This window comes from Stomoxys calcitrans, chromosome 3, assembly GCF_963082655.1.
Source record: "Stomoxys calcitrans chromosome 3, idStoCalc2.1, whole genome shotgun sequence".
Taxonomy (NCBI): domain Eukaryota; kingdom Metazoa; phylum Arthropoda; class Insecta; order Diptera; family Muscidae; genus Stomoxys; species Stomoxys calcitrans.
Window position 1 is genome coordinate 127,592,956 of NC_081554.1, and position 26,224 is coordinate 127,619,179.

Here is a 26,224-nt window from a genome sequence, read left to right on the forward strand (position 1 = left end):
TATAAATAGAAATAACAATTAATATATGTATATATTTAAAACAAAGAAAAACCTTATTGAGACAAAATTTGTATATATATAATAAAAAAACAGAACTTCTTATTTATTTCCTTAGGCCCAATTAAAATATTTAAAAATTTATTAAAACAAATGTAAACTTTTATATAAATTTTTTTTTGTAATAATAAAAAAATAATTTATGTTATGTAGTTTGTAAAAGGAACTAATATGTGTTGAATAATTTACCATAGGCTGAAAATGTAACGGTTATTCAATGTGAAATGGAAATTTAAAGTTTGGGGTATTTTCAAATATAATATGGCGCAGAAAATACCATGGATGGCAATAAGTCATATGGGGTGGGCAGCCAGGGAGAAAATAACATCTAAACTCTCCCATGAAAAGATGTAACCCACATCAGAATTAAACAAACGGGCCACAGACAATTATCACTAATCAGATTTTTTTTATCAGTATATTTGACCATCTTTTTTTTAAAACTCTAATTTTTGAAAAACCGGTACAAATTTAAATGTACAGCCGTTAGCGGAAAAGAACCTCCCCATCCGGCGAGCTAAGCCGCAGCCAACACCCAAGTACCGGATCCGCTTCACAAAGGCTATGATTTGGGATAACAAAACCCAAGTCAAAGTCTCTGTGCACAACCAGGTTGTCACACAATTTCAATTTCCACCAAGGAATACCGTCAGCGGACTGTGTCAAATGGATCATGGTGCTTTACATGGCGAAACAATTATAGGTGGTCTCATTTGTACAACAAACACAAATCATATGGTGCAATTTGTGTGACATCTTAATAACGTCAAACTCGGGCGGCCGGGTTTGGGCTCTTTGGGAACTTTTTAAATCCGCCTTGCAGGGTCCCCAGTATTTTCCGTACATTGTCCCCAAGTTTGGAATCAGTTTCAAGTGAATATCCCCAATAAAAATCCCCAAGCAATTATGGAAAGCTTTCTATAATAAAAAAATATTAATTTCTTGGACAAAAATATTTTTTACTGGCGGCCAAACCGATTAAGGATTTGGATTAATTGAAGGCACGGATATAACTTTTTGAAGTTGAAAAATAGACAGCTATATAGGGTCTGTGTTTTTAGCATTATTTATTCCATGTAAGTCAGATGTGCTGGAATGATGACCATTGCCAACTTGAACTGGATAGATTGTTATCGTTATCATGTAATAACTGTCGATAACACGTGTGTTGCACTGTATTGTATAAAATACAGGGATATAATATTTCATTGGTACAGTTTGTCATGTGTTCTGGAAAGAATTTCAGTGCAAAGTAGTCCTGGATAGTTATTGATATCATGCGATTACAGATAATAACCGATTAATCATGGTTTGCACTATATAGTACTAAATTAAATCACAGCAAGTATAACTTGATGTAAATTGTACCGATTTATGTTATCTAAATGTTTATAAAAAATGTCTATAAAAACTTTAATGGTAAAAACAAAACAGAAAATTTCCCTCCAAAAAAATTCCCAATTTTGTCTTGGAGTCCCCACCAAATTCCCAAGTCCCAAGTCAAAAATGGGGTCTAAATTTTTTTTGAAAATGAACCCCTAATTTCGGGAGAAATCCCCAGTATTGGCAACACTGCCGCCTTGGGTGCTTTACAATCATTCCAACTGATTTCTGTCACCCTGTGCTGCTACCATCAAAATTGTCATCGAAACTTATCGAAAGTTACAAACGTTGGTAACTTCACGCAGGTCTCTAACTGACAGCTATGAAAAAGAACGGACGGACATAACGTGAAAAGTGCGAGCTCTTTTTTTTAATAAATTTCTACTAAATAACTCAATAGACATAATTGTCGTAACAAGCGCCACTAAAGCCTCACTTTTCTTTCGCGCGAATGGAAATAATCGTGTGAGATTTTCCGTGAGCAAATTTGGGTGTATGATGATAGCTTCTCTAATTTCTTAAATAAATTTCTTATTAACTCAATATATAAATTGTTCAATTAAAATTGGTAACAATGCAGGTAAGTAAGAGTTTTTCTGTTTTAATGATAAAATAAAAACGATCGGTAGAAAGGTTAACCACGCCAGCTGATAATGGGTGCTTGGAGATTGAGAAGAAATGGAAAAAATTTTGTGCTTGTTTCCTATGACTAATGATATATTGTATTTTTCTAGTACCACACGTTTACGTTAGGCATCCTGCTAACGTTAGGTAAGTAAATTAATTTAATGTAATGTTTTGTTCATAGTTACATTATTTTCAGTGTGTGGAACTCATTGCTTCTATGTACCGGGAGTTGCACCGGTCGAGTTTGTTAAAGGACAAAAAATTGATGTGAAAGCTGTAAAAATGACAAGTAGTCGCACACAACTGCCTTATCAGTACTATTCGCTACAGTTTTGTTTGCCCAAAAATGGAACACTTATATACAAATCAGAGAATCTTGGCGAAGTTTTAAGGGGAGATCGCATTGTTAACACTCCATATGATGTTCAGATGGCTGTAAATGTCAACTGTAAGTTATTGTGCAACAAAAAGGAGAATACCCCATTAAATTGGGAACAACCGCAGTCAGCCATGGTAGTCGAACGTATAAAGCACGAGTACTTCGTGCACTTGCTGGTTGATAATTTGCCGGTAGCTACTCGTATTGTAAATCTAAACAACCCTAATGAAGTCAGTTATGAACATGGTTATCGTTTGGGACAAGTTGATGGTGATAATGTTTACATCAATAACCATTTAAAATTCATTTTGTCCTACCACATGCATACAAAGTATGTTTAGGAATGAATTTTTTTCTGCGGTAGTATAACATCTTTTTTCGTTATTTTAGGGATAAGTACAGAGTGGTTGGCTTTGAAGTGGAAACCGCATCAGTAAATTACAAGGACATAAAATTCGAAGGAGATAATTGTAATTTTCCCGACAACGCACGTCCACAATTGGTTCATCCAAACTCAAATACTCAACTGTATTTTACGTATTCCGTTGAATGGAAAGAATCTAAAGTTAGCTGGGCTTCTAGATGGGACATCTACTTAGGCATGAAAGATGTTCAAATACACTGGTTTAGTATAATAAATTCATTAGTTGTAGTGTTTTTCCTTTCTGGTGAGTACAATAATTGGAGCAGAAAAAATTTTCTTATCAATGACTACCCTCTATTGTAGGTATTCTAACAATGATTATGATAAGAACTTTGCGTAGAGATATTGCCCGGTATAATACGGACGACAATATTGAAGATACTTTAGAAGAAACCGGATGGAAGCTGGTACATGGAGATGTGTTTCGTCCACCAAAAAATACACGATTGTTTTCCGCGGTTATTGGCAGTGGAATTCAAATATTTTTCATGGCTTTGATAACAATATGTAAGTAGAGTATTCAATTATTTTGTTAAAAATTTCGTCGAACTAGCTGCTGTTTCGTAAAAAAAATAGAGTTTGTGATATCTAACCGGTACATTATTTTATCGAGGGGATAAATCTCCTGTTAACAAGTTTGGTTTTCTCGTACACTTTTACGGTTAATGAAAAAAAAGAGAGGCTACATCAATCGAGCAACTAATTAATAAGATATGACAATATTATGCACCAATCATCAATAAAAGTGTTCGCGTAATCAAACATGCATAAAAATTTGCAAAACCCCCATTAAATTAGGGTATCAAAAATCTCACCACAGATTTTATTTGTTTTTCGATTTCTCTCGTCTTCGAACATTGAAAATTCAGAATCTCCATTAATTTTCTAGGTCTAAGACATTTTTATATTTTAGGATAAGCTTTAATCATAAAAACAAGTTCCGTTAACAAGAAGAATATCGGTACGATAAAGTATAACCCCAAAATGAGAAAGCGGCACTTAGTATTTTAATAAGGGTTTTTTGTTTTTGTTAAATATTCCCAGCAATTTGTATTTTGCGTTTATTTGAATTTGCTCTGGAATTGGTTTTATTGTCAGGATGAAACTGCATATAAATATTGCCCATATTTTGCATCTTGTCTTTATAAGTCCTAAATTTTGCCAATTTTAGGAGAGAAAAAAGAGGTGGTAGAAATGAAAATTTGAAATTTATTAATATTGTACATAGAGATATCTACGTGGTTTCAGTTGTGAACTTTTTTCTCTGTTAATCCTATTTGCGTTTTAAATTTCATTTGATCCAACAAATAATTTATTATTTAAAAATAATAAAATAGCAGAAAACGATAGAATGCCTTTTCATTTAATAGCCTAAAATGCCCCCTAATCGGTACTTCAATGTACTATCCACAAAGCCAAAAGGAAAAATTACTCTTTTAGAAAAAAATTGCTGACTATTTGCTTGTAATAAAAAACTCACTTACTTAGGGAGTTATGGGTTTTTTGCCAGCATTTTGGAGTTTGACTAAACCAAATTTGCTTCGAGAAAAAAAATGAAAAGTATTGTCTTAAAGAATTTTTCAATAATATTTTAATTGAAAAAATTGCAAACTTTTATCATTAAAAAAAATCATTGCAATTTGATGTTTAGTAAATAAATTCGTTTAGAATAAAGAATTTTTTTGAAATTTTAAATTTAGAAAAAAATTCATAGAAATTATGTCTTATTTGAAATTTAGACTTGAGAAAATGTGTCGTGTTGCTGTTTGTCCTCACATATGTGTGTCGAATCTTGCCATTGCGCTAGGTCTTCCCCCCCCCCAAACAGATCCTCTCGTATCCGCAAATTGGCTAGTGAGTGGATGAGGGGTTATGATTTCATCTGGCAAGGTTGCCATTCACTTAGCCAAAGTGGCAAACTAATCCTATTTCCATTAGGGACCAAAATACAAATAGAGTCAGCACACATATGTTATATCGACGTTGGTACCGGGCAGTGGTACTTTGATGTTTCCTTCCGACTTAGCTCAGCCTGCGTAGGTCCTTGGGTTACCAAGCCAATATAAAACAACACAATAGAAATATTAATAGTACCACCTTCAACTATTCGTTCCTTGTAGCATGATATCGTCAGCGAAATATTCCGGTGGGAATCCAGGTGTCGTTGGATTCTCCTATTGCCCTCCCATGGATCACACGATTATGACCCCCTTTGGACCATCTACCAAAATCTACGATAGCCCCCTAAAATGTAGTGGCGATAATCCTCCCTACCTTACCTCATCACAAATTTACCCCAAAATCATATTAAAGCAATTCACGTAAAATTTAATATCAAGATGTACATGGATTTATTCATTTACCTAATTCACTCGTAAAAAAAAAGAAATCCATAATTGGCTATTAATAACCGTAATACTTAAATATAGTTAGCGCTATATACAGACTAATACTGAAAGTTCGTGAAAAGGGCAAAATTTTCGTTTTTCTTTTACGAAAAACCCAAAATGCTAGAAACCGACAAAAATAATAAAAAATCCCTAACTAGGTTCGAGCTCGATTCCTAATGGCAGGGGTCCACGTTTTATCTATAGAAATACTCTCACAAATATAGCAAATTTAACTTTGCCCTAACCACTGCTTATTTATACTAATATTTCTTATGAACTATGAAGCACAACGGCGTATACGATAGTTATAGAAACATTCTTTAGAGAATTCAAGACTCTGTCTTTTTTTATAACTTATTTGATAGTGATTTAAATCTAGTGACACGACGAAAAACAAAAGTTCTCAAAACGTATAATTGATGGCGAAATTTTGGTATGATTCCACGTAATTTATGGTGACCAATAATAATATAAAGTCATGGGAATTAATTACAGATGAATATAATTTTGATTATTTTTTTGGGACATAAAGAAATCCAATTACATTTAAATAGATATATTTCCTTCGGGTTCACGAAAATTTATTGCATTCACAGAAAAAACCCAACGCGAATGTGAAAACAATCAAACAAATACATTCCGACCGTTTGCACTCGTTTCTTTATAAAAAAAAACGATCTGTAAAATAATCGTGTATATATTCGCAGCCAAAGTGTCACAAAATTACCAAAACTAGAATTTATTTATGCCCGCACAGAAATTGTAAAAAAGGATACGTATAAAGGAATGGTTTGGGAGGTGGAGGGTGACTAATACTAAGGTAAAGGTAGTTGGTTATAGGTGGTGTTTGTAGGCTGCAGTAGGAGGTGGGGTAAAGATTTCGATAATTCAGGTACCGTTACAAACGGAGCACACACAACCACGTGTGGTGATCACATTGGCTGTGGCCCTTTCAACGGTTTGTCGGTCTGCCTCTCCTTGGCTTATTTTCGGACTCACCAAATGTATTTCCTTTACCCTTGTTGCCGTCAAATCTCACACTCGAATGCAACTTCTCACTAATGCGTTTCCCTCCAAACGATTCATCGATGCACAGCAAATGATCTCACGAGCTCCTGAACGGCGTTCACAGGTGCTCCTGCCGATCTCAGTGGCCTTGAATCAGAGTAATCTGCCCCTTCTGCCCACGTGCAAATATGTAAGACGTCCTCTATATGGCTGTGTTGGTGGTGGTGTTAGTGGAGTGACGCAAACTTTGCCCCGTGTCGCTGGTGGCTCGGTGGAATATGTCCAAGAAGACGGATACGCCGATAAAACCGACCGTGTATGGAAAATACCCCCTGATACACAGGTGGTCCACATAAAGCACACCAGAGTGCCTATCACCAATCCTCCACGAGGTAGATACACCCACCAACACCGTACCTAAAAATGGAAAATAACGAAGTAATTTAGAACTTCGTTTTCTGTCACCACCTGAGGCGTAAGGAAATCTTACCTTCTCCTTGTATACCAAGCGCCTATTACACAATTACAATCAATGTAAATAATAATTTCGACGGCAGCACGATTTACCAAGTGCCGAAATGTGCTCTTGGGCTCTAAATATAATGTCTCATTAAAAATTGGACTTTCTGAGCGGCACGATGTTAACGGAGTGAGTATCAAAAGGAAAAGAATAATTTACGAGAGCCTGACACCTGCGAAAGCCCGGTTGTGACCGTGATGCCACGTGGCGATGTAAAAAAAAACCCTTTGACAGTTGAACAACCCTGTCTCCCGGTTCAAACTAAATGACTGCGCACTGAATAGCCGCGCACCGTGCCATGAATCGTAAATCATGTCACCTGCCCACCGCAAGATCAAGGGATACCATTACAAACCCTATCAGTTACCATAGTCCTGACGACGGATAACTGAATAGGGAAGGTAGACTGATAACGAATGACACCTGACGTGGGGAAGAACTGCGACCCTGAGATCAAGAGTCTTAGCTCTATCCATCGAGCTAGCCGGGCTCAGTATCCAAATTCCTATCTCACCGGAACCATATGCTGTAGGTCCTTAGCATGATAGGTGCCTACTTTCCTACCCTTCAAGTCCTCAACCTCATATAAACTTCCGCCGATCTGTTTCACAACACGACATTTAACGAACTTGTCACAAAGCTTCGCATTTAACCTCTTGGAGGCGTCGCTAAGGACAAAATTCCTCCTCAGGATCTCCTGGCCCGGCAAAAATTTCACCTCCCGGCATCTAGTATTGTATCGTGCGACATTCCTCTCATAAGAGCTATGCAAGTTCCTCCTAACATTGCTTCTAACTAACTCCATTATATTGCTCTTCGGCAAGATGTCGACTTCACCGTTTTCCAGAACTCCTAGTTTGTCCGATAAATCATACACGCTAGCGTGCGTGATCATGTTCGTTCCAAAAAGGGAAAAGTATGGAGAGAATCCCGTTGCGGTGTGAATAGTGGAACGTAACGCGCATTCGACGGCCGATAAATGCCTATCCCAGTTCGTCTGATCGTCTGCAACATATGCCCGCACGGCGGCTATGATGGAGCGGTTAACGCGCTCGGACGCGTTTGCCTGTGGAGCATAATACGCGTTCCTTATCGGCTTGCATCCATATCGTCCCAAGAACATTTCAAAATCGGATGATGTAAATTGCTTACCGTTATCCGTATGCACCATCTGCGGCACGCCAAACTTATGAAAAATTTCACTTTCCAAAAATTTGATGACGTTCGCAGATGTTGCATTACGCATAGGCTTCAAAACAACAAATTTCGTGAGATGATCAAGAACGATAAATATGAAGCTATTTCCCTGTTTAGATCTGGGAAAGGGACCGATAAAATCCATATAAATCTTTTGCCAAGGTCTGTGTGTTATCGTCTCAGCGCCCATAGGCGGTCGTAGGATCCTGTTGGGGGCTTTCGTCTCCTTACACACAACGCAATTATTCACATACTCCCTCACCTGGGCCACCATCTTAGGCCAATAAAAATATTGTCTGAGGGCTGCAATGGTCTTACCCATGCCACAGTGTGACCTTACTGTAGGTTCATGCGTATTCGCGATCAATCCGTGTGTGAGTCCAGTAGGAACCCATAGCTTCCAAATAAATTGCTCGTGGACCGGATCTCCATCCGAGGGGACTGTCCTCTTGTAGACGTACGAATCCCGTATCCTGAGATCGGGCAAAAGATCCTGATTCTGAGAGATATGCTCACGGAGCTGAGCATATTCTTCGCCTTCGAACTCCGGCGAACTCATATCGATAAGAGGCCCCTCCTCCACAAACATGTTCACCTCATCAACGTGCAACCTGGACAGGGTGTCGGCTACCACATTCTGGCTACCCTTGCGATGCTGTATATCGAATTGATACCTTTGGAGTTTCAGGCTCCATCGTGCGAGACGACCGCTTAAATCCCTCTGGCCCATGAGCCACCTAAGGGCACTATGATCCGTCACCACAGTGAAAGGCATCAATTCGATATACGGTCTGAACTTTCCAATTGCACTAACCACAGCGAGGCATTCCCTCTCAGTCACGCTGTAATTGCGCTGTGCGCTATTAAGCTGTGCTGAGTGGAAGGCAATTGGACGTTCCAGACCTTCAGCGTCAAGCTGATAGAGAACGGCGCCGACTCCCAAGTTCGACGCGTCACACTGGACGAAAAAGCGTTTGTCGAATACCGGATGGGTCAATACAGGACTGGTGGTGAGGGCTACTTTCAGCCTACTGAAAGCTTCAATCGCCTCCTCATCGAACGTAAATTTGGCAGACTTCCTCAGCGTGCGTGTAAGTGGAACAGTTATCTCAGCATAATCCTTAATAAACCTCCTAAACCAAGAGGTAAGTCCCAAAAACCTACGCACGTCGCGTGTGCATCTCGGTATAGGAATCTGAGTTATGCCCTCAATCTTCCCTGGATCTGGCCTTAACCTGCCTTCCCCGACGATGTACCCTAAGTACCGGAGTTCCTTCTTACAGAATCTAGATTTGCTGAGGTTTATGGTCAAGTTCGCACCACTCAGAAGATCACCGACGCGACGTAACAAACGCACATGCGACTCAAAATCAGGCGACACCACCAACAGATCATCCAGGTACACGAAAACCTCATTGCGTAGTTCCGGGGCGATCACCTTATCCATCAGTCTGCATAACCGTTGGGCTGCGTTGCACAACCCAAACGGCATGACTCTGAAATGATAATGTGGTCGTCCCGGCACTGTGAATGCAGTCTTCGGACGACTATCCCTCGCCAGGGGAATCTGCCAAAACGCGTCCTTCAAATCTATACTAGATATGAAGTACGTGTTTTGGAGTCTCCCTAGGAGTGCGTCTATATATGGGAGTGGATATGCATCCTTCACCGTAACCTCGTTTAGTTTTCGGGCATCGAGACACAAGCGCCTCTTCTCCCCACGCCGGACCAAGGTCACTGGAGAATTCCAGGGACTGGTGCTTGGCTCTATCACCCCTAAACTTAGCATACGGTCTAACTCCCCATATATAAGCGACTCGACGGCAGGTGATACTGGATAGTGGCGTTGTTTGATAGGGACAGCGTCGCCAGTATCAATTGTGTGTTCCTCCAAATGAGTCTTGCCTAAACCGTGTCTCTCATGATCCAAAAAATGACCCCTAGCATGCGCAAGAGCGTCCTCCTGTTCCCGAGAAAGAATGTGACTACTTGGATCGGGTGGTTCGACCACAGCGCTAAGACTGCTGACCAAATGTGGCGCAACACCGAAAATCCTCCAAAAATCCACCCCGCAGTACATTTTATTCTCCAAATTCGGAACTAGATACACCTCCATCATATGACGTTGATCGCCATATGTAACCTCAACCTTCACTTTACCTGAACACGTCACACGATGACCATTAGCAGTGCCGACACGGCACTTGTGTACTGGAATGATTGTCAATTCGAGTTCCTCAACCAATTTATGGCAATCTTTCCCGAAACAGGTGACGGATGCCCCGCTGTCAAAAAGGGCCAAAACCTCATAGTCATTCACCAAAACGCATCTAAATGGCCTCGGATCTGAACCTGAAATCTCACTTATCGTAGCTGAAGAAATGTCGCGCCTATGTCTTCGCCTACATCTAAAACGTTCTCTGGCTCTCAAAATCCTCTTAGATACAGTCTGTACAGTAATCTCACTATTAAAAATCCTCTTTCTGGCTTTTCGGTAATTTTCAAGGCGTATGTGAAATGGCAATGTCAGATCTGGTCTGGGAATCGTAGTCCTCTCCGTAGATGTCGTGGTGATGGGGGTTCTATTAGCTGTGTCGAGATTCTCAGGATCTACAGAAGTCCCAACACATTTGTCCTGTAAAATCTTTCGACCTAATCCGTGGTCTGAGTCGAACGTGAGTCCCCACCTGCGTTCACGTTCGATCTGCGGTTTCCCGATCGGCAATTATCACATTGTGGAGCCGTTACGCCCGATTGACCACAACGAAAACAAAAATAAGCTCTTTGTTCCGCTGAGCATTGCTTAAATGTATGTCCGGTAGTCCCACAATTCCAACATTTCACGTTGGTCTTGTCGGATCTCTTCTGAAAGTTATTTCGTAATCGAAGTTCCTCTAACGTCTCCGTAGGCTCATCAAAATCTGGATCGTATAATTCGTTCACGGAGCGAACAGGCAGACCTGGTCGAGATCTTTGTAGAAATTCCCTTTCCAATAAACTTTCAGCTTTACGGCATTCCGCCCGTAAATGTTCAACAGAGTACAATTGTGTCCCAAATATCATATGTGCTATCCGGGGTCTCAAACCTGCCTTCACAATGTCCACCATCTCGTGTTCTTTTAAGGGTTCACGTAATTGCATCCTGAGCCCATTTATCGCATCAATATACTGGGTAGCCTTCTCCTCTTTTCCCTGTTTGCGATCTATTATCTGTCTTAGTACGTCCGCGTTGGAATGAAACTGTTCAAATTCCCGAATAATATCTGCTCTCAAGTTGGAAAATGAAAGATCTGGGTGCCGCTGAATGCGGTCCCAGTACCACTGGTTTGCACGTCCCTCAAGAAGATGATGAAAACCTGCCATCAATTCCTCGTCCGAACAACCGTAATTCTGCTGAAGCCTGTCTACCCGAAAAATGAAATCCTCAATAACTGGAGTCTTGGGCGTACCATCAAATTTGATGCCCCATTTACTAATGCTATGGTATCCTGGTCTACTAATCTGGTTACTCGAATCCCTTCGTAATTCCGGTTGGGCAACATACGTATTAGGTGGACGCCCTCTTGCTCTGTCCCCCAAAGCAAAATCCCGAGGCCAATCCACACCTGGTGAAGAGTATGAAGCACGATTCGCCGGAACAGCTGGTGTTGAAAGAGCTGACTTTACAGCCTCTGCTACGGCTTCTCTCATCTCACTTCGAATTACCTGCAAAATAGAGGCCGGGGTCTCTATACCCGCTTTCCCATTCTCCTTAGGCATCCCGGTGCTATTCAAAATATCCCCTTGGCTAGTACCCTCCCTATTGGTCATTGGACTATACGAAGGCTGTGTGACACTACTCTCCCCTGTGTCCCCGTGTTGACCTTCCTGAACCTGGTCATTCACATCCAACGTCCGGTCGGCATTATCTCCGCCCGTAGAAACATCGATAGGGTCTGAATTATTCGGAGGAGAATCAGCATCCGCCCCCCTAAGGCTCGTGTAATGTGGGTTGAGTGGACCCAGAAATCTCTGTGGAAGCATCTCCAAGTTATCCTACACGAAAATCTCAAAAATCCGAAAATGTTCCAAGGATACTATAACTACGTCGAACTACCGTACGTCAAAAGTCTGAATAAATCCGTGCACAAGTATCCAAAATATCTGGTCGGGGCTGAATACCCGCTCTAAAAAAAATCAAAACAAAAATATATGATGGTTCTTGGCCACCAAGGCCGAATACCGCTTAAGAACCTACAAAACAAAACGTGACTCCAATGATTGAGATCATAAATAGGGTCCCGGTCGGTAAATCATTCAAACTATGATAATTCCATTCGTCTTCCAATGATAAAATATACAAATATCAGAAACTAAGTATCATAAACAAAAATGATAAATCAAAATAAAATGTTATTACAAATATATGAGTCTGAAGTTTTTTGGTAGGATTAGGATATGTACATCAGCCACTACAAAAATAAAATATCCCACTTTAAATCTTCCGCTTCAAAGAACTCCTAGCACGCTAATGATAAACTCCGAAGAAATGTTGCTACTATGAGAATTCGTATAAAACTCGCACAGGACTAAACAATAACTTCGCAGTATTAGAAAAAAAACGTCGTCCATGTTGGTGTAGCGCGATTCCTGGCCGTAATAACCAAAACAAATCGGACTATACGCCAACACTTCGGATCTGAATCTAAAAATATGAACGTTCGAATTGCTATTCGTAGCGAATTGAGGTTAACCGTAAAACGTTAAAACCTAATGACTATACGAAAACTCATTCATTTGCTCATACGTTGGGCGCCATCTGTAGTGTTGCTGTTTGTCCTCACATATGTGTGTCGAATCTTGCCATTGCGCTAGGTCTTCCCCCCCCCAAACAGATCCTCTCGTATCCGCAAATTGGCTAGTGAGTGGATGAGGGGTTATGATTTCATCTGGCAAGGTTGCCATTCACTTAGCCAAAGTGGCAAACTAATCCTATTTCCATTAGGGACCAAAATACAAATAGAGTCAGCACACATATGTTATATCGACGTTGGTACCGGGCAGTGGTACTTTGATGTTTCCTTCCGACTTAGCTCAGCCTGCGTAGGTCCTTGGGTTACCAAGCCAATATAAAACAACACAATAGAAATATTAATAGTACCACCTTCAACTATTCGTTCCTTGTAGCATGATATCGTCAGCGAAATATTCCGGTGGGAATCCAGGTGTCGTTGGATTCTCCTATTGCCCTCCCATGGATCACACGATTATGACCCCCTTTGGACCATCTACCAAAATCTACGATAGCCCCCTAAAATGTAGTGGCGATAATCCTCCCTACCTTACCTCATCACAAATTTACCCCAAAATCATATTAAAGCAATTCACGTAAAATTTAATTTCAAGATGTACATGGATTTATTCATTTACCTAATTCACTCGTAAAAAAAAAGAAATCCATAATTGGCTATTAATAACCGTAATACTTAAATATAGTTAGCGCTATATACAGACTAATACTGAAAGTTCGTGAAAAGGGCAAAATTTTCGTTTTTCTTTTACGAAAAACCCAAAATGCTAGAAACCGACAAAAATAATAAAAAATCCCTAACTAGGTTCGAGCTCGATTCCTAATGGCAGGGGTCCACGTTTTATCTATAGAAATACTCTCACAAATATAGCAAATTTAACTTTGCCCTAACCACTGCTTATTTATACTAATATTTCTTATGAACTATGAAGCACAACGGCGTATACGATAGTTATAGAAACATTCTTTAGAGAATTCAAGACTCTGTCTTTTTTTATAACTTATTTGATAGTGATTTAAATCTAGTGACACGACGAAAAACAAAAGTTCTCAAAACGTATAATTGATGGCGAAATTTTGGTATGATTCCACGTAATTTATGGTGACCAATAATAATATAAAGTCATGGGAATTAATTACAGATGAATATAATTTTGATTATTTTTTTGGGACATAAAGAAATCCAATTACATTTAAATAGATATATTTCCTTCGGGTTCACGAAAATTTATTGCATTCACAGAAAAAACCCAACGCGAATGTGAAAACAATCAAACAAATACATTCCGACCGTTTGCACTCGTTTCTTTATAAAAAAAAACGATCTGTAAAATAATCGTGTATATATTCGCAGCCAAAGTGTCACAAAATTACCAAAACTAGAATTTATTTATGCCCGCACAGAAATTGTAAAAAAGGATACGTATAAAGGAATGGTTTGGGAGGTGGAGGGTGACTAATACTAAGGTAAAGGTAGTTGGTTATAGGTGGTGTTTGTAGGCTGCAGTAGGAGGTGGGGTAAAGATTTCGATAATTCAGGTACCGTTACAAACGGAGCACACACAACCACGTGTGGTGATCACATTGGCTGTGGCCCTTTCAACGGTTTGTCGGTCTGCCTCTCCTTGGCTTATTTTCGGACTCACCAAATGTATTTCCTTTACCCTTGTTGCCGTCAAATCTCACACTCGAATGCAACTTCTCACTAATGCGTTTCCCTCCAAACGATTCATCGATGCACAGCAAATGATCTCACGAGCTCCTGAACGGCGTTCACAGGTGCTCCTGCCGATCTCAGTGGCCTTGAATCAGAGTAATCTGCCCCTTCTGCCCACGTGCAAATATGTAAGACGTCCTCTATATGGCTGTGTTGGTGGTGGTGTTAGTGGAGTGACGCAAACTTTGCCCCGTGTCGCTGGTGGCTCGGTGGAATATGTCCAAGAAGACGGATACGCCGATAAAACCGACCGTGTATGGAAAATACCCCCTGATACACAGGTGGTCCACATAAAGCACACCAGAGTGCCTATCACCAATCCTCCACGAGGTAGATACACCCACCAACACCGTACCTAAAAATGGAAAATAACGAAGTAATTTAGAACTTCGTTTTCTGTCACCACCTGAGGCGTAAGGAAATCTTACCTTCTCCTTGTATACCAAGCGCCTATTACACAATTACAATCAATGTAAATAATAATTTCGACGGCAGCACGATTTACCAAGTGCCGAAATGTGCTCTTGGGCTCTAAATATAATGTCTCATTAAAAATTGGACTTTCTGAGCGGCACGATGTTAACGGAGTGAGTATCAAAAGGAAAAGAATAATTTACGAGAGCCTGACACCTGCGAAAGCCCGGTTGTGACCGTGATGCCACGTGGCGATGTAAAAAAAAACCCTTTGACAGTTGAACAACCCTGTCTCCCGGTTCAAACTAAATGACTGCGCACTGAATAGCCGCGCACCGTGCCATGAATCGTAAATCATGTCACCTGCCCACCGCAAGATCAAGGGATACCATTACAAATGTTTCATTGAAATTTTGTTCTTAAGGTAATGTTGTTAAATTTCTTGTCGGAAAAATTGTCTTAAAATGTTTATTTTTAGAAACAAATTGTTTAAAATTATGCCTTTCTTGGATATTTTATGTTTAAAAAGAGTTTATTTAAATATTGTCAGTAAATAAAATTTATTTTTATTTTAAAACTTAATATAATTAATTGAAATTCTATTGTTAAAAACTTTGTCCCCCTTTCTACGTCCCTGAGCTCTTATATAATCCGATGTCCCGATTTGACTTCTTTAGCCTCTAAAAACGGAATTCTAATCCCAATTGATTGATCTCTCGATTTGAGATCTGGAGCCTCTTCAAAAAGTGATTCTTGTTCAAATATATAAGAAACCATGGGTATTTCTAGTTATAATCTCCTAATATCTTTCTTTAAATTCTGCCTGTAATGAGAAAGCGTGCAAAGAACTTGACAAACCCGATCAATTTTACAGGGTAGTACGCGTTCACTTGTTTTAGTTTAAAAACTTGTTATTTTCGGCTAATTAAACTAATTAAAAACGTGCTAAGTTCGGTTGAGCCGAATTTTGTACACACTCCACCATTGGTCTCGCTCTTGTCAAGATTTTTGCATGGTTTCTCCCTATGGGCAGAAACTAAAAAGGATCAAGCAACAAACTCTATGGATTTAAGTTCGGTTAGGAGTTGCTTCTGACAATACTTGGTTTGCGCGTTTTCTGTCATAAGAGAAATTTTTATGCAAAATATGAGCCAAATCCAATAAGATTTTCGAACTCTAGTGGCTTAGAAAGTAAAATTGGATAACTTGGCCAACAATTCAGACAAATTGGATATGAATTGCGTTCTCTAGGGGCTCAAAAATACAATCGGCAGATCGGTTTATATGGGAGCTATGTAACGCTGAACCGATTCAGCCTACACTTAATAAAAATGTTGGAGATCATAAAAGAAACCGTTATGAAAATTTCAGCCAAATCGGGTAAGAATTGCGCCCTCTAAAGGCTCACGAAGTCAAATGGGAAATCGATTTATATGGGCGATATATATAAACATTTACCTATTTATCCCAATCCACACAGACCTGCAACGAGCTGTGAGCACCACACAGGCTGGAATATAGAGGTCCCATCTGTGTTCATTGTTGTGACGAGAGGCTTAGCTGGTAGCTACCGAGCTACTGGGCTAAGCTGGGAGCTACTCACCTACAGCAGCTTGGCCAGGATCGCCACTTCCACATGCAAATGTGGTTACAACAACAACTATAAATAATCGGATTTGAATATTGCGGAAAAAGGTACCCGCTACTCCCTGAATTAAATATTTTTTCATAAATATCGCGACAAAATCATTTATATCATAAACTGTTTTCTTTCTGTGTATAATCTGGGCAGCCATTTATTCGTTTTTTAGGCTGAACCCCTGCGTTCGAATTTTCATTGGTGATTTTACCCTCAGGTATTAAGCCATCTAAAACTTCTGTACCAAGTGGCGTCGCATTGCGGCACGTCGTTCGGTATAGAAATCGTAAAAAGAATTTGTCAAAGGCCATTCATTATGAAGTGTATATAAGATTTTGCACAGGTAAGTTTAAGGAAATTTTATTGTTGTTGTTGTAGCCACCATTGGTTATTTTAGGAGCCAATAACTCGGCATGTCATTTCGAGCATCATAGGCAATCTGTATTTGTGCTAGATCCGGTGCCGCCCGGCCTCTCACTGAGACTATCCGCTCGATACCGCTGATTGCCCGCGACTGCCGTTGCAGCTACTCCTTATGGAGCATTCCGCAATCCGCGACCTATGTATCTCGCAGCTCAGCTTCTCGTGACAGCTATGAACACCACACAGATCGGACCTCAATGTTCCAGTCTGTGTGGTGCTCACATCTATCCCCTGCCGAGTAAGGGTAAGGAAACTGCTTGTTTATAGTTAACTTAAAATTTTGATTTTCAAACCCTTGTTGGTAAATAAATTCTTATGTCGTGTAAAACACACCTTGGTTGCGATTGTTTATTTAGGTTCGAGTGGTTTTAACTTAAAGATTGGGACATTTTTCTGCATAAATGATGAACTTGCTACGATCGTGACGTATATTTGTTAGAAGATGCCTATCGCTATAAGAAATTAGGTTAAATATCTGAAGTGGTGATTTCGTAAAAATAGGATTCTAGAATATTTCAAAACGTTATTTTTGAAGATGTCAATTGTCAAATGGTTTTCCTGCATGAGCGGATAAACAATGTCCGTCAGCTTACCACTAATTTAAATGCAACAGTACAGGTGGAGATTTTAACTAGGAAATGTTAATTTTGTTTGTTCGAAGACAAACAGACACATAGAAAAAGATGGATATGATAAAGGCAATATAAATTCCACATTTTCGTATCCTATTCCACATTAAACAACAAAAAATTTTAGTTTACATTTGAGATGGAAAAATTCGATTCGATTGCTTGATATTTTTTAAAAAAACCTTACAATATCTTGTTCATTACTATAGTAAGCCATCATCAATAATGTGACATTACTTTTTAAATTTCTTTCTTTCTCCTTTCGCACATTTTCCTAAGAATAAGATGTTGCTTATTATGCTATTTAAAATGTTTTATTTTCAGTCTTTGCTATGCTTGGTATGTTGTCACCATCATCACGCGGTGCTCTAATGACTTCTGGAATTTTTATGTACGTTTTTATGGGTATTATTGCTGGATATTTTGCTGCTCGCCTTTATAAAACCATGAAAGGTCGAGAATGGAAGAAATCTGCATTTCTTACCGCTACCTTATACCCAAGCATAGTTTTTGGGTAAGAATTTAAAATATTTAGTAGTAAGCATACAAAATAAAAAATACTTATTTCAGAACTGGATTCTTTTTGAACTTCTTCATATGGGACAAAGAATCTAGCGGAGCGGTGCCGTTTAAAACTATGATATCATTACTTTTGTTGTGGTTTGGTATATCCGTGCCGCTGGTATATTTAGGCTATTATTTTGGATATCGCAAACAGCCATATCAACATCCTGTACGCACGAATATGATACCAAGACAAGTGCCCACACAACATTGGTATATGAACGCTATACTAAGGTAATAACCCTTATCTTAAAGAGCTTAAAGAGAAGAAACTGGATGTAAACTTTTCCTGTTTTTGTAGCACACTGATGGCTGGAATTCTACCCTTTGGCGCCGTATTCATTGAATTATTTTTTGTTTTTACGGCAATATGGCAAAACCAATTTTATTATCTATTTGGGTTTCTATTCCTTGTGTTTTGCATATTGGTTGTTAGTTGTGGTCAGATATCCATTGTTATGACATACTTCCAACTATGTGGAGAAGTTAGTATAGCATTTTTTGACGTTATTAGCTATTTTTTATTATAGTTTTATTCAGTGTTAGTCAGATGTACTGGTAAGTTTTCCAGTGCAATTCTATCGGTATTATGCGATAACAACCGATAACACTGTATAGTAACTAAAATAGAAAAGGCTAATTTTATTTAAGTCCAATAACTCCTATCTTTTGCAGGATTATCGCTGGTGGTGGCGAAGTTTTATAGTGTCTGGCGGTTCAGCGGTGTACGTCCTTTTCTATAGTATATTTTATTTCTTTACCAAACTTGAGATTACAGAGTTCATACCCACACTTCTGTATTTTGGATACACTAGTAAATATATATAAAGAGTTTCTTAATTTGAAACACTAATCCTTTTTATTTTTCAGGTCTTATGGTTCTAACCTTTTGGCTTTTAACAGGGACAATCGGCTTCTTTGCTGCATATAGTTTTATACGCAAAATATACAGTGCTGTAAAAATTGATTGATTTAAGTTTCAAACCACTTCGAAGAACCGCCAAGGAAACAAACTGTCCTTGTACTCATATATTCTATTCAACCAAAAAAGCTTTTATCTTCTGTGTTAATTTAAACTAAAAAAATGTGTCCAACTCCTTACTTATTTTATTGTTGTTATGGAGTATCCTAATCCTTTGTGGTTCATTTCTTTGTTTTATAGCAGCTTTTATAAGCATGCAGTATATTTCGAGTATATGTGTTATAATTTTTAATCAATCAAATCTTTTTACCCCTTTAATTTCTAAATAAGTTAAGTTCTCAATTTATTATTATTTAATTTAAAAATTAATCATTGAATACTTTAAATGTAATCTCATCTAAGAGAGTAGTGCTAAGATATGAAGACGAAGAAAAGCAACATAATTTTAATTATTTACAATATAATAAATATATTAATTTGTATCATATAAATGCGTTCCAAGTTATCAACTGAGATTCTCCATTTTAGTCCAAACTCTACAACAACATCAAAAACTATATATTTGTTATCGTGACCCATTGATTGGGTCTAATCACAAAATAACTTTGCTCACCCAAAGAATCTTGTCAAGGGTCGCTGCCCCACATGCATGACAACTTGGGTGGTTATGGATATCAGAATCTACGAAAAATTCTAAAAAGAAAACAAGGGTCTTAAATTTAAATTGCGTTTCCGGGTTTTACCTACAATATTGGAATTTTGGGATATTTGGGTGTAAAAAAACGAAGGGAGCTATAAGCACGAAGCTCGATTTTGTTTTAAGAGCAGTGATGGGAACACTAACACATTTGTACAATGTTTCCAAGCGTATGAGTTTATGTTCTTATGAATGTACACAACAATAGTATGTCTGTCTATACACACCAATGTATTAGAGCAAAGGTTTCTTGGCAAAATTTTTTAGAACTTACGGTAGACTCGTATATCCCCGGTTAGCTTCGCTACCCCCGTTCTATTAGTGAACTCGTTTTAGTGGAAGACGAAAACCCACGTATCAATCATTATAAAGCTATCGAGTTGTTCTTCCATAAAGAAATCATAAATTTTTTACCATTTTGGTACGATTTCGTACTTTTTCCTATCAATCATTTTGAATTTCAGAAAAATCTTTTAATCGCCCTTAATATACTTCCCGGGTGTAGGTTAGGTTGAAAAGAGGGTGCAGATATTAATCTGCCCATGACACTATAGAATTCACCTAAGGGAGTAATCGGTTTGTTGAGCGCTCTAAAAACTAAAAGTAACCTCAAAAAGATGATCTATGTTAGGAATTCCGTGCTCCTTACAAAATCCATAATTGTTTTCCATGCCACGCCCCTAAGTTCGTTCATGTCTGGTATTGCGTCCTCATCTAAGTGCCGGTATCAATGACAAAGGAAATACTTAATTGTCTCATCATCTTCCCCGCATGCCCTACACATGCTATCACTTGCCTCCGATTTTACATAAGTGAGCTCGTAGTCCTATGTGTCCCGCCATGATACCAATAGCTATAGTGACCTCGTTCTTACTTCCCTGCTGGTTGTAACTGTATCATAATTTTGAGTACTTTAGCACATTTCCCAAAGAAGGTACCATTTTGTACCTAAATGTACGAATTTCACAAGAATCGTCTAGTCGCCCAATATATTTTGCCAAGGTGTATCGGTAATCCAATTTTGAGTGCTTTAGTTCAATTCGTAAAGAAAGTATAGTTTTGTTTGTTTTAAAACCTAAATTTACGATTTTGTATAAAATCTTCTGGTCGTCATCGTATTTTACCTTTAGCTTATCTTTAAACACAATTTTGTACACAGAAAAAATTATCATGAAATTTTTGTTATTTTCTATTAAAAAAATAAGTGGTTTGATCATATATTAATTGAATCTTAAAAAAGTTAACGTATAAAAGGTGACTTCTTTAGCATCGATCTCTAGATAAATACTCTAGATAAATGTTTTTCTGACGGGTTTACTTCCACAATGCATGTTACTGCCTCGCTCCTCTTTCTTTTATAATTCGGGAAACAACATTTTCCGTTTCATTTTTGGAAAACCCCCTCGGAGATCTTTTGTTTCTAAGGAGTGATCATGGATCCAAAGATAAAACTTAAATTATTGTTCCAGGAGGTTTACTTATGTGAACCATGTTGCATCGAAACCGAGGTTGCGCACTATAAAACTCGCTTTTCGCAAAAAATTAATAAAACATTTGCATATTTTCAATTACATTTTTAATTGAGCCCGGGCAGGATTCGAACCTAGGCACACGGAGCAACAGCGAGAGCCGTTGCCGTTATCTTAGCGTTCGAAGCCATCAATACAACTTCCAACTGATGCACAAAATCATGTGTAGTACGGAAGAAGTGTAATTTGTCACAGAAAGAATGTCTGTCATTACACAAAAATGCATTAGGAAAAGTACAGCTAATAGACAGGGTTGTCGAGTGTGGTAATTGTATCATAGATGCGTTTTCGCTATTAATACGAATCAAATACAACATACCAAAGCACGGCCCTTGAAGCTATCATACCTAATATGGTTGAAAAGTCTTCTAATCAAAAACGAAACGCGTCCCATAGTGGTTAGTGTGTGTTGCTATCTTTGGCTTTCCTTTTCCATTTGCATCTCCGATCATTGAGCTCGTCTCGAAAGAGAAACAAAAGAAAATAAAAATGTTTTTGAATTAAAAATTAATTGAATCAATCATTTTTTAATTGAGTCCAGATTTTCAGTTCACGATCAAAAACGAAACGCGTGCCATAGTGGTTAGTGTGTGTTGCTATCTTTGGCTTTCCTTTTCCATTTGCATCCCCGATCATTGAGCTCGCCTCGAAAGAGAAACTAACGAAAATAAAAATGTTTTCAATTTAAAAATTAATTGAGTCAATCATTTTTTAATTGAATCCAGATTTTCAGTTCACGATCGTTTTGATTGAAATTTCAATTATAAAATTTATTATTTCAATCATTGTTTTAATTGAATCTGAACTTTTTTTATTACGATCGTAATTGAAAATTTTTAAATTTTAAATTAAAAGATATATTGATAATTTTTTTTTTAATTCAATCTAAACTTTTTTCAGTTACGATCGTGATTGAAATTTTTTAAATTTTAAATTAAAAAAATTAATTGATTCAATCAATTTTTAATTTAATCTTAAAAAATTTTCTATATTAAAAGTTAAAATTTAAGTAGTAAGTTCTTTGAATAAATGGAATCGAAACATTTTTAGACCTAACAGCATTGTTATGACTGTCTGTTTATATAAATACTCTTTATAAATAGAAGATTAAACTCCCACACAAACACTCTTTCGACTACCTTTTAAAATATCTAGAAACAACTATAATCTTATTAATGATCAAATATGCATATTAATGGCATAAAGGCTTCTTTAACATCGATCTTATTATAACATATTCTAGATAAATATTTTTCTGTTGGGTTTACTTCCCCAATGCAGGTAATTCATAAAGCTACTGTATTAAAAATATATTATTAACTGTTAGCCTATGGCGGTAGCTAGACCAAAAAGAGTCTCGCCACTCTTTCTTTTATAATTCGGGAAACAATAATTTTCGCTTCATTTTCGAAAAATTCCCCGAACCTCAAATTCGTGTTTCAGGAGCTTTACGTATTTGAACCATGTTGCATCGAGGGTGCGCCGTATACAGCTCGCTTTTCGCAAAAATTTAGATGTAAAATTTTAAGTATTTCAATTAATTTTGTAATTAATTCAATTAAAAAATTAATTAGATATTTAGATTTTTTTTCAATAATTTTTTTAATGGGTCAAATAAAAATTTAATTGAAAATTTGTAAAAATTCAATAATTTGTTTAATTGGATCAATCAAAAAATTTGTTGGAAATTTTAAAAATGTTCAATCAATTTTTTAATTGAATATGCAATTTTTTTAATTGAAAATTTTTTCAATCACCTTTTTCAAAAACTGAGATTGATATTATCATTTTCGTGATTGAAGCAGTTTCAATTAAAAAATTAGTTGGATCAATTAATTTCGTGATTGAAACCGATTTTGATTTTTTTCCGTGTAAGTGTACAACGTTCAAAACGCATACTGTCACGCAATTACGGTCGCTACAGTGCACTCACGTTCCAAAACTCAGAGCTCTTGCTCATTCCGTACAGAGAGTACCAAATGGTACCAACTGCGGTACTAAATGTACGTTTCCAATACTATTTTTTTTCACCATCATTATTTTGCAATAGATGTCTTCAGCTGAGTATTCTGTTCAGCTTTTCAAGCGGAATGCTGCCAAACTCCATATTAAAAAAAACGTCGGCAAAACATTAAGTAAAAATAGGCGGAAAAGTACTCTGCTTAAGGCTCTATCACACTATATGTTCTTGACATGCCACTTTATATATCATTGGTATTTCATTGTGTGTCAAAATTGCCAATTTAAGGCTGGTACTATATTCGTTTTTCACAGTTGAAAACAAATATTTTTCACGGTTGCTTTTTTGAAACACTTCAAAAATCTCAATGAAAACATAATACTTTAAAGAAAAAATTTTCATAAGTAATGAAGGAATGTCCTACTAAATGCAATCAGCAAGTTTTTTTGCTTCAAAATCTATTATCAAAAAAAAAGTAATCACGAAAAATTCTTGCGAAAAACGAACATAGCACCAGCCATAACAAACGATTCATAATTTTTGCTATCACACGAGTTTGTGTTATTTTTGTATGACATAACCCAAGGCGGATTTAAAAAGGGGGTTTCACGCGAACAGCTGTTAACAGCTGGCCAGGTTTGACGGTATTAAGATGTGAGATTTTTGTTTGCCTTCTCTGTGTTATCTTCTTTCTCTCATATTCTCTGCTCATGTACGGACATATTCACACAAATTTCTTTGTCTGTGTTGGCAAAACGTCGCTCTAGACAAAATTACCCAGGTAGTGTACAGCAAACAGCTGGGTAACATTTTTTCTCACGGGGTAAACTATCTGTCAACAAGATTTCATAACGTTCGGTGTTGTGTGTGCTTCATACTTAAGAACCACAGCACACACAAGCAAAGAAAAATGGCGCCAACTAGTAACACACTCAAAATTAGAGTTGCACTAGATTTTTTGTTGTTGGCCAACTGCTCCTACCTGTTAAATTTGTCTTGGAGCAGCTTGATAACAAGATGGCGGATGGCACCATATGATATTGTACAAATGAGACCACCTTTAATTGTTTCGCCATGGACATAAACAATTTAATTTGGTTTCTTTCATTCAACTTCCAACAAAAAAAGCTGAATTCTTTATGTTTTTGTCAGAAGGAACAGAGCACCGCTCTAATCGAAAAAATAACAGTACTATTTTAATGTGTTATTTTTATTCATATCACACTATGTGTCCAACAGCAACAAACAGCAAAATTTGGCATGTCATAAGACAAGAACATGTCATAAGTAGAGAGAGTATATTTGCACTTTTCGCTTATGGAGCGATTTTGGCCAAGATTTGTATTTAGTGTAAGAAAATGAATTTTGAGGTTATATCTGCTTTATGCAAAAAATATGCAATATGTACGAGCCAAAATAGATAGGTTTAGAATCTTAAATGATTTAATAGTTTTGGTTCTAAGATTTTTAAATTCGATATATATTATATCGGAGTATTAAAATACCATTTTCAGATAAAATTCTATATATGTAATTATTCTAAAAAAGAGAAGGGATTGAAGATTTTTTTACTTACCTTCTTTTACAAAAACCACATAAAACTTCGTTTCCAGCTACTGCAAAACATTTTTCTGTCATATCTCGACTTTTTAACTTAATTTGCATTTTTTTGGCATTTTCGAAAATTTCAACCGTATATGTTCTCCTCAATTGCAAGACTGATGTCAATCAAGATGTGTTCTTTTTATATAAAATTTCTTCATTTTGTCATTTTGTTTCGAATAATAACATAACAACTTGCAAAATCTATACTACCATAATGCGTGTAACTATTTGAGAAATATATATGTATGTGTGAAATATATGTGTATGCGAAAACCAAAGCCTACTATGTAAAATTATTTGGAAAAGGCAAAGCGGTTTGCAATTGTTTTGTTTTACAGTGAATGTAAAAAAGATGACTTGGGTGTTTAACACTAGAAAGACCATAATTTTTTACATATGTACCTACTTGGACCAACCCGTTTTAAGTAGTATTTTGCCAAAATTTACAAACAGTGGTACTATTTTATACAAGGGGTCAAATAAACGGTAAGTCTATTTAGGTATACCGCATACGCATTTCCGTTAAAGAAAATTTTACAAATAAAATAAAGTGTTTAACATAAAGTTTACATCAATTTAATAAAAAGTTTCATGCATTTTTGAACAACAAAAAAAAATTATTTATATGACCGGTTGGTCTTTCTAGTGCTAAGTTATATATTAGTAATCTGTCGAGCCAAATTTTGGATACTCATCGGTCGGGTCTAGATGGCATGTGTGCAAAAACCTTACATTGGAATTCGATATTGTCCCAATCTACCAAAGTCCCTTTGGGTTAGGCCCTCCAACCAATAGCTTAACCCCAAACTTACCACCAGATTCGTATTTTTCAGTTATTATAAGGGTACATACAAAAATAAGCTTAAATCGGTTAAGTCATCTTCGATAACTGGGGTTTTTTGTCAACAGATATGCGCAAAACATGTAAAATATGTGTAAAATATGCAAAATATATGCATAATATGCAAACTATGCAATATATGCAGTTTGCCTAAAATTTGCAAAAATTCTTAGCGTTTTCTAAACATACATTCGATGAAACGAATTTCTGTGATTCCAAATTTTTTTTCCGCTGCTCCAAAAAATATATGCATTTGCACATGTATCCGCTCTCTAGTCACAGAAAACCATTGTCGGCATCATTATCGTATGCCTTTTAGTTTTCATTGGTCCGTTTTTCTTAAATTATGGCTGGTACTATGTTCGCTTTTCGTGACATTTTTTTCGTGATTACATTTTTTAAATAATAGATTTTAAACCAAAAAACTTGCTGATTTCATTCGGTAGGACATTCTCTCATTACTTATGGTAAAATTTTAATAAAACGTTGAAAACGAACATATTGGGTTGC

General features: G+C 37.2%; 1 protein-coding gene across 1 annotated transcript; it reads left to right on the plus strand.

Moving 5' to 3' along the window:
• The first annotated feature begins 1,734 nt into the window (after positions 1–1,734).
• LOC106083371 (transmembrane 9 superfamily member 4) lies at positions 1,735–19,595 on the plus strand. Its single transcript, XM_013246316.2, has 10 exons — positions 1,735–2,020; positions 2,175–2,211; positions 2,264–2,777; positions 2,837–3,114; positions 3,174–3,377; positions 17,921–18,110; positions 18,167–18,394; positions 18,462–18,645; positions 18,836–18,974; positions 19,031–19,595. Exons 1-10 carry the CDS (start codon positions 2,015–2,017, stop codon positions 19,129–19,131), a joined length of 1,881 nt encoding a protein of 626 aa, XP_013101770.2. The 5' UTR covers positions 1,735–2,014; the 3' UTR covers positions 19,132–19,595.
• The last annotated feature ends 6,629 nt before the right edge of the window (positions 19,596–26,224 follow it).

Bases quoted from the DNA above. Each gene is read 5' to 3' on its own strand.
- LOC106083371 (XM_013246316.2), top strand. The intron at 2,778-2,836 runs GTATGTTTAGGA...TCGTTATTTTAG, and splicing joins TCCTACCACATGCATACAAA to GGATAAGTACAGAGTGGTTG. The intron at 18,111-18,166 runs GTAAGAATTTAA...TACTTATTTCAG, and splicing joins TACCCAAGCATAGTTTTTGG to AACTGGATTCTTTTTGAACT.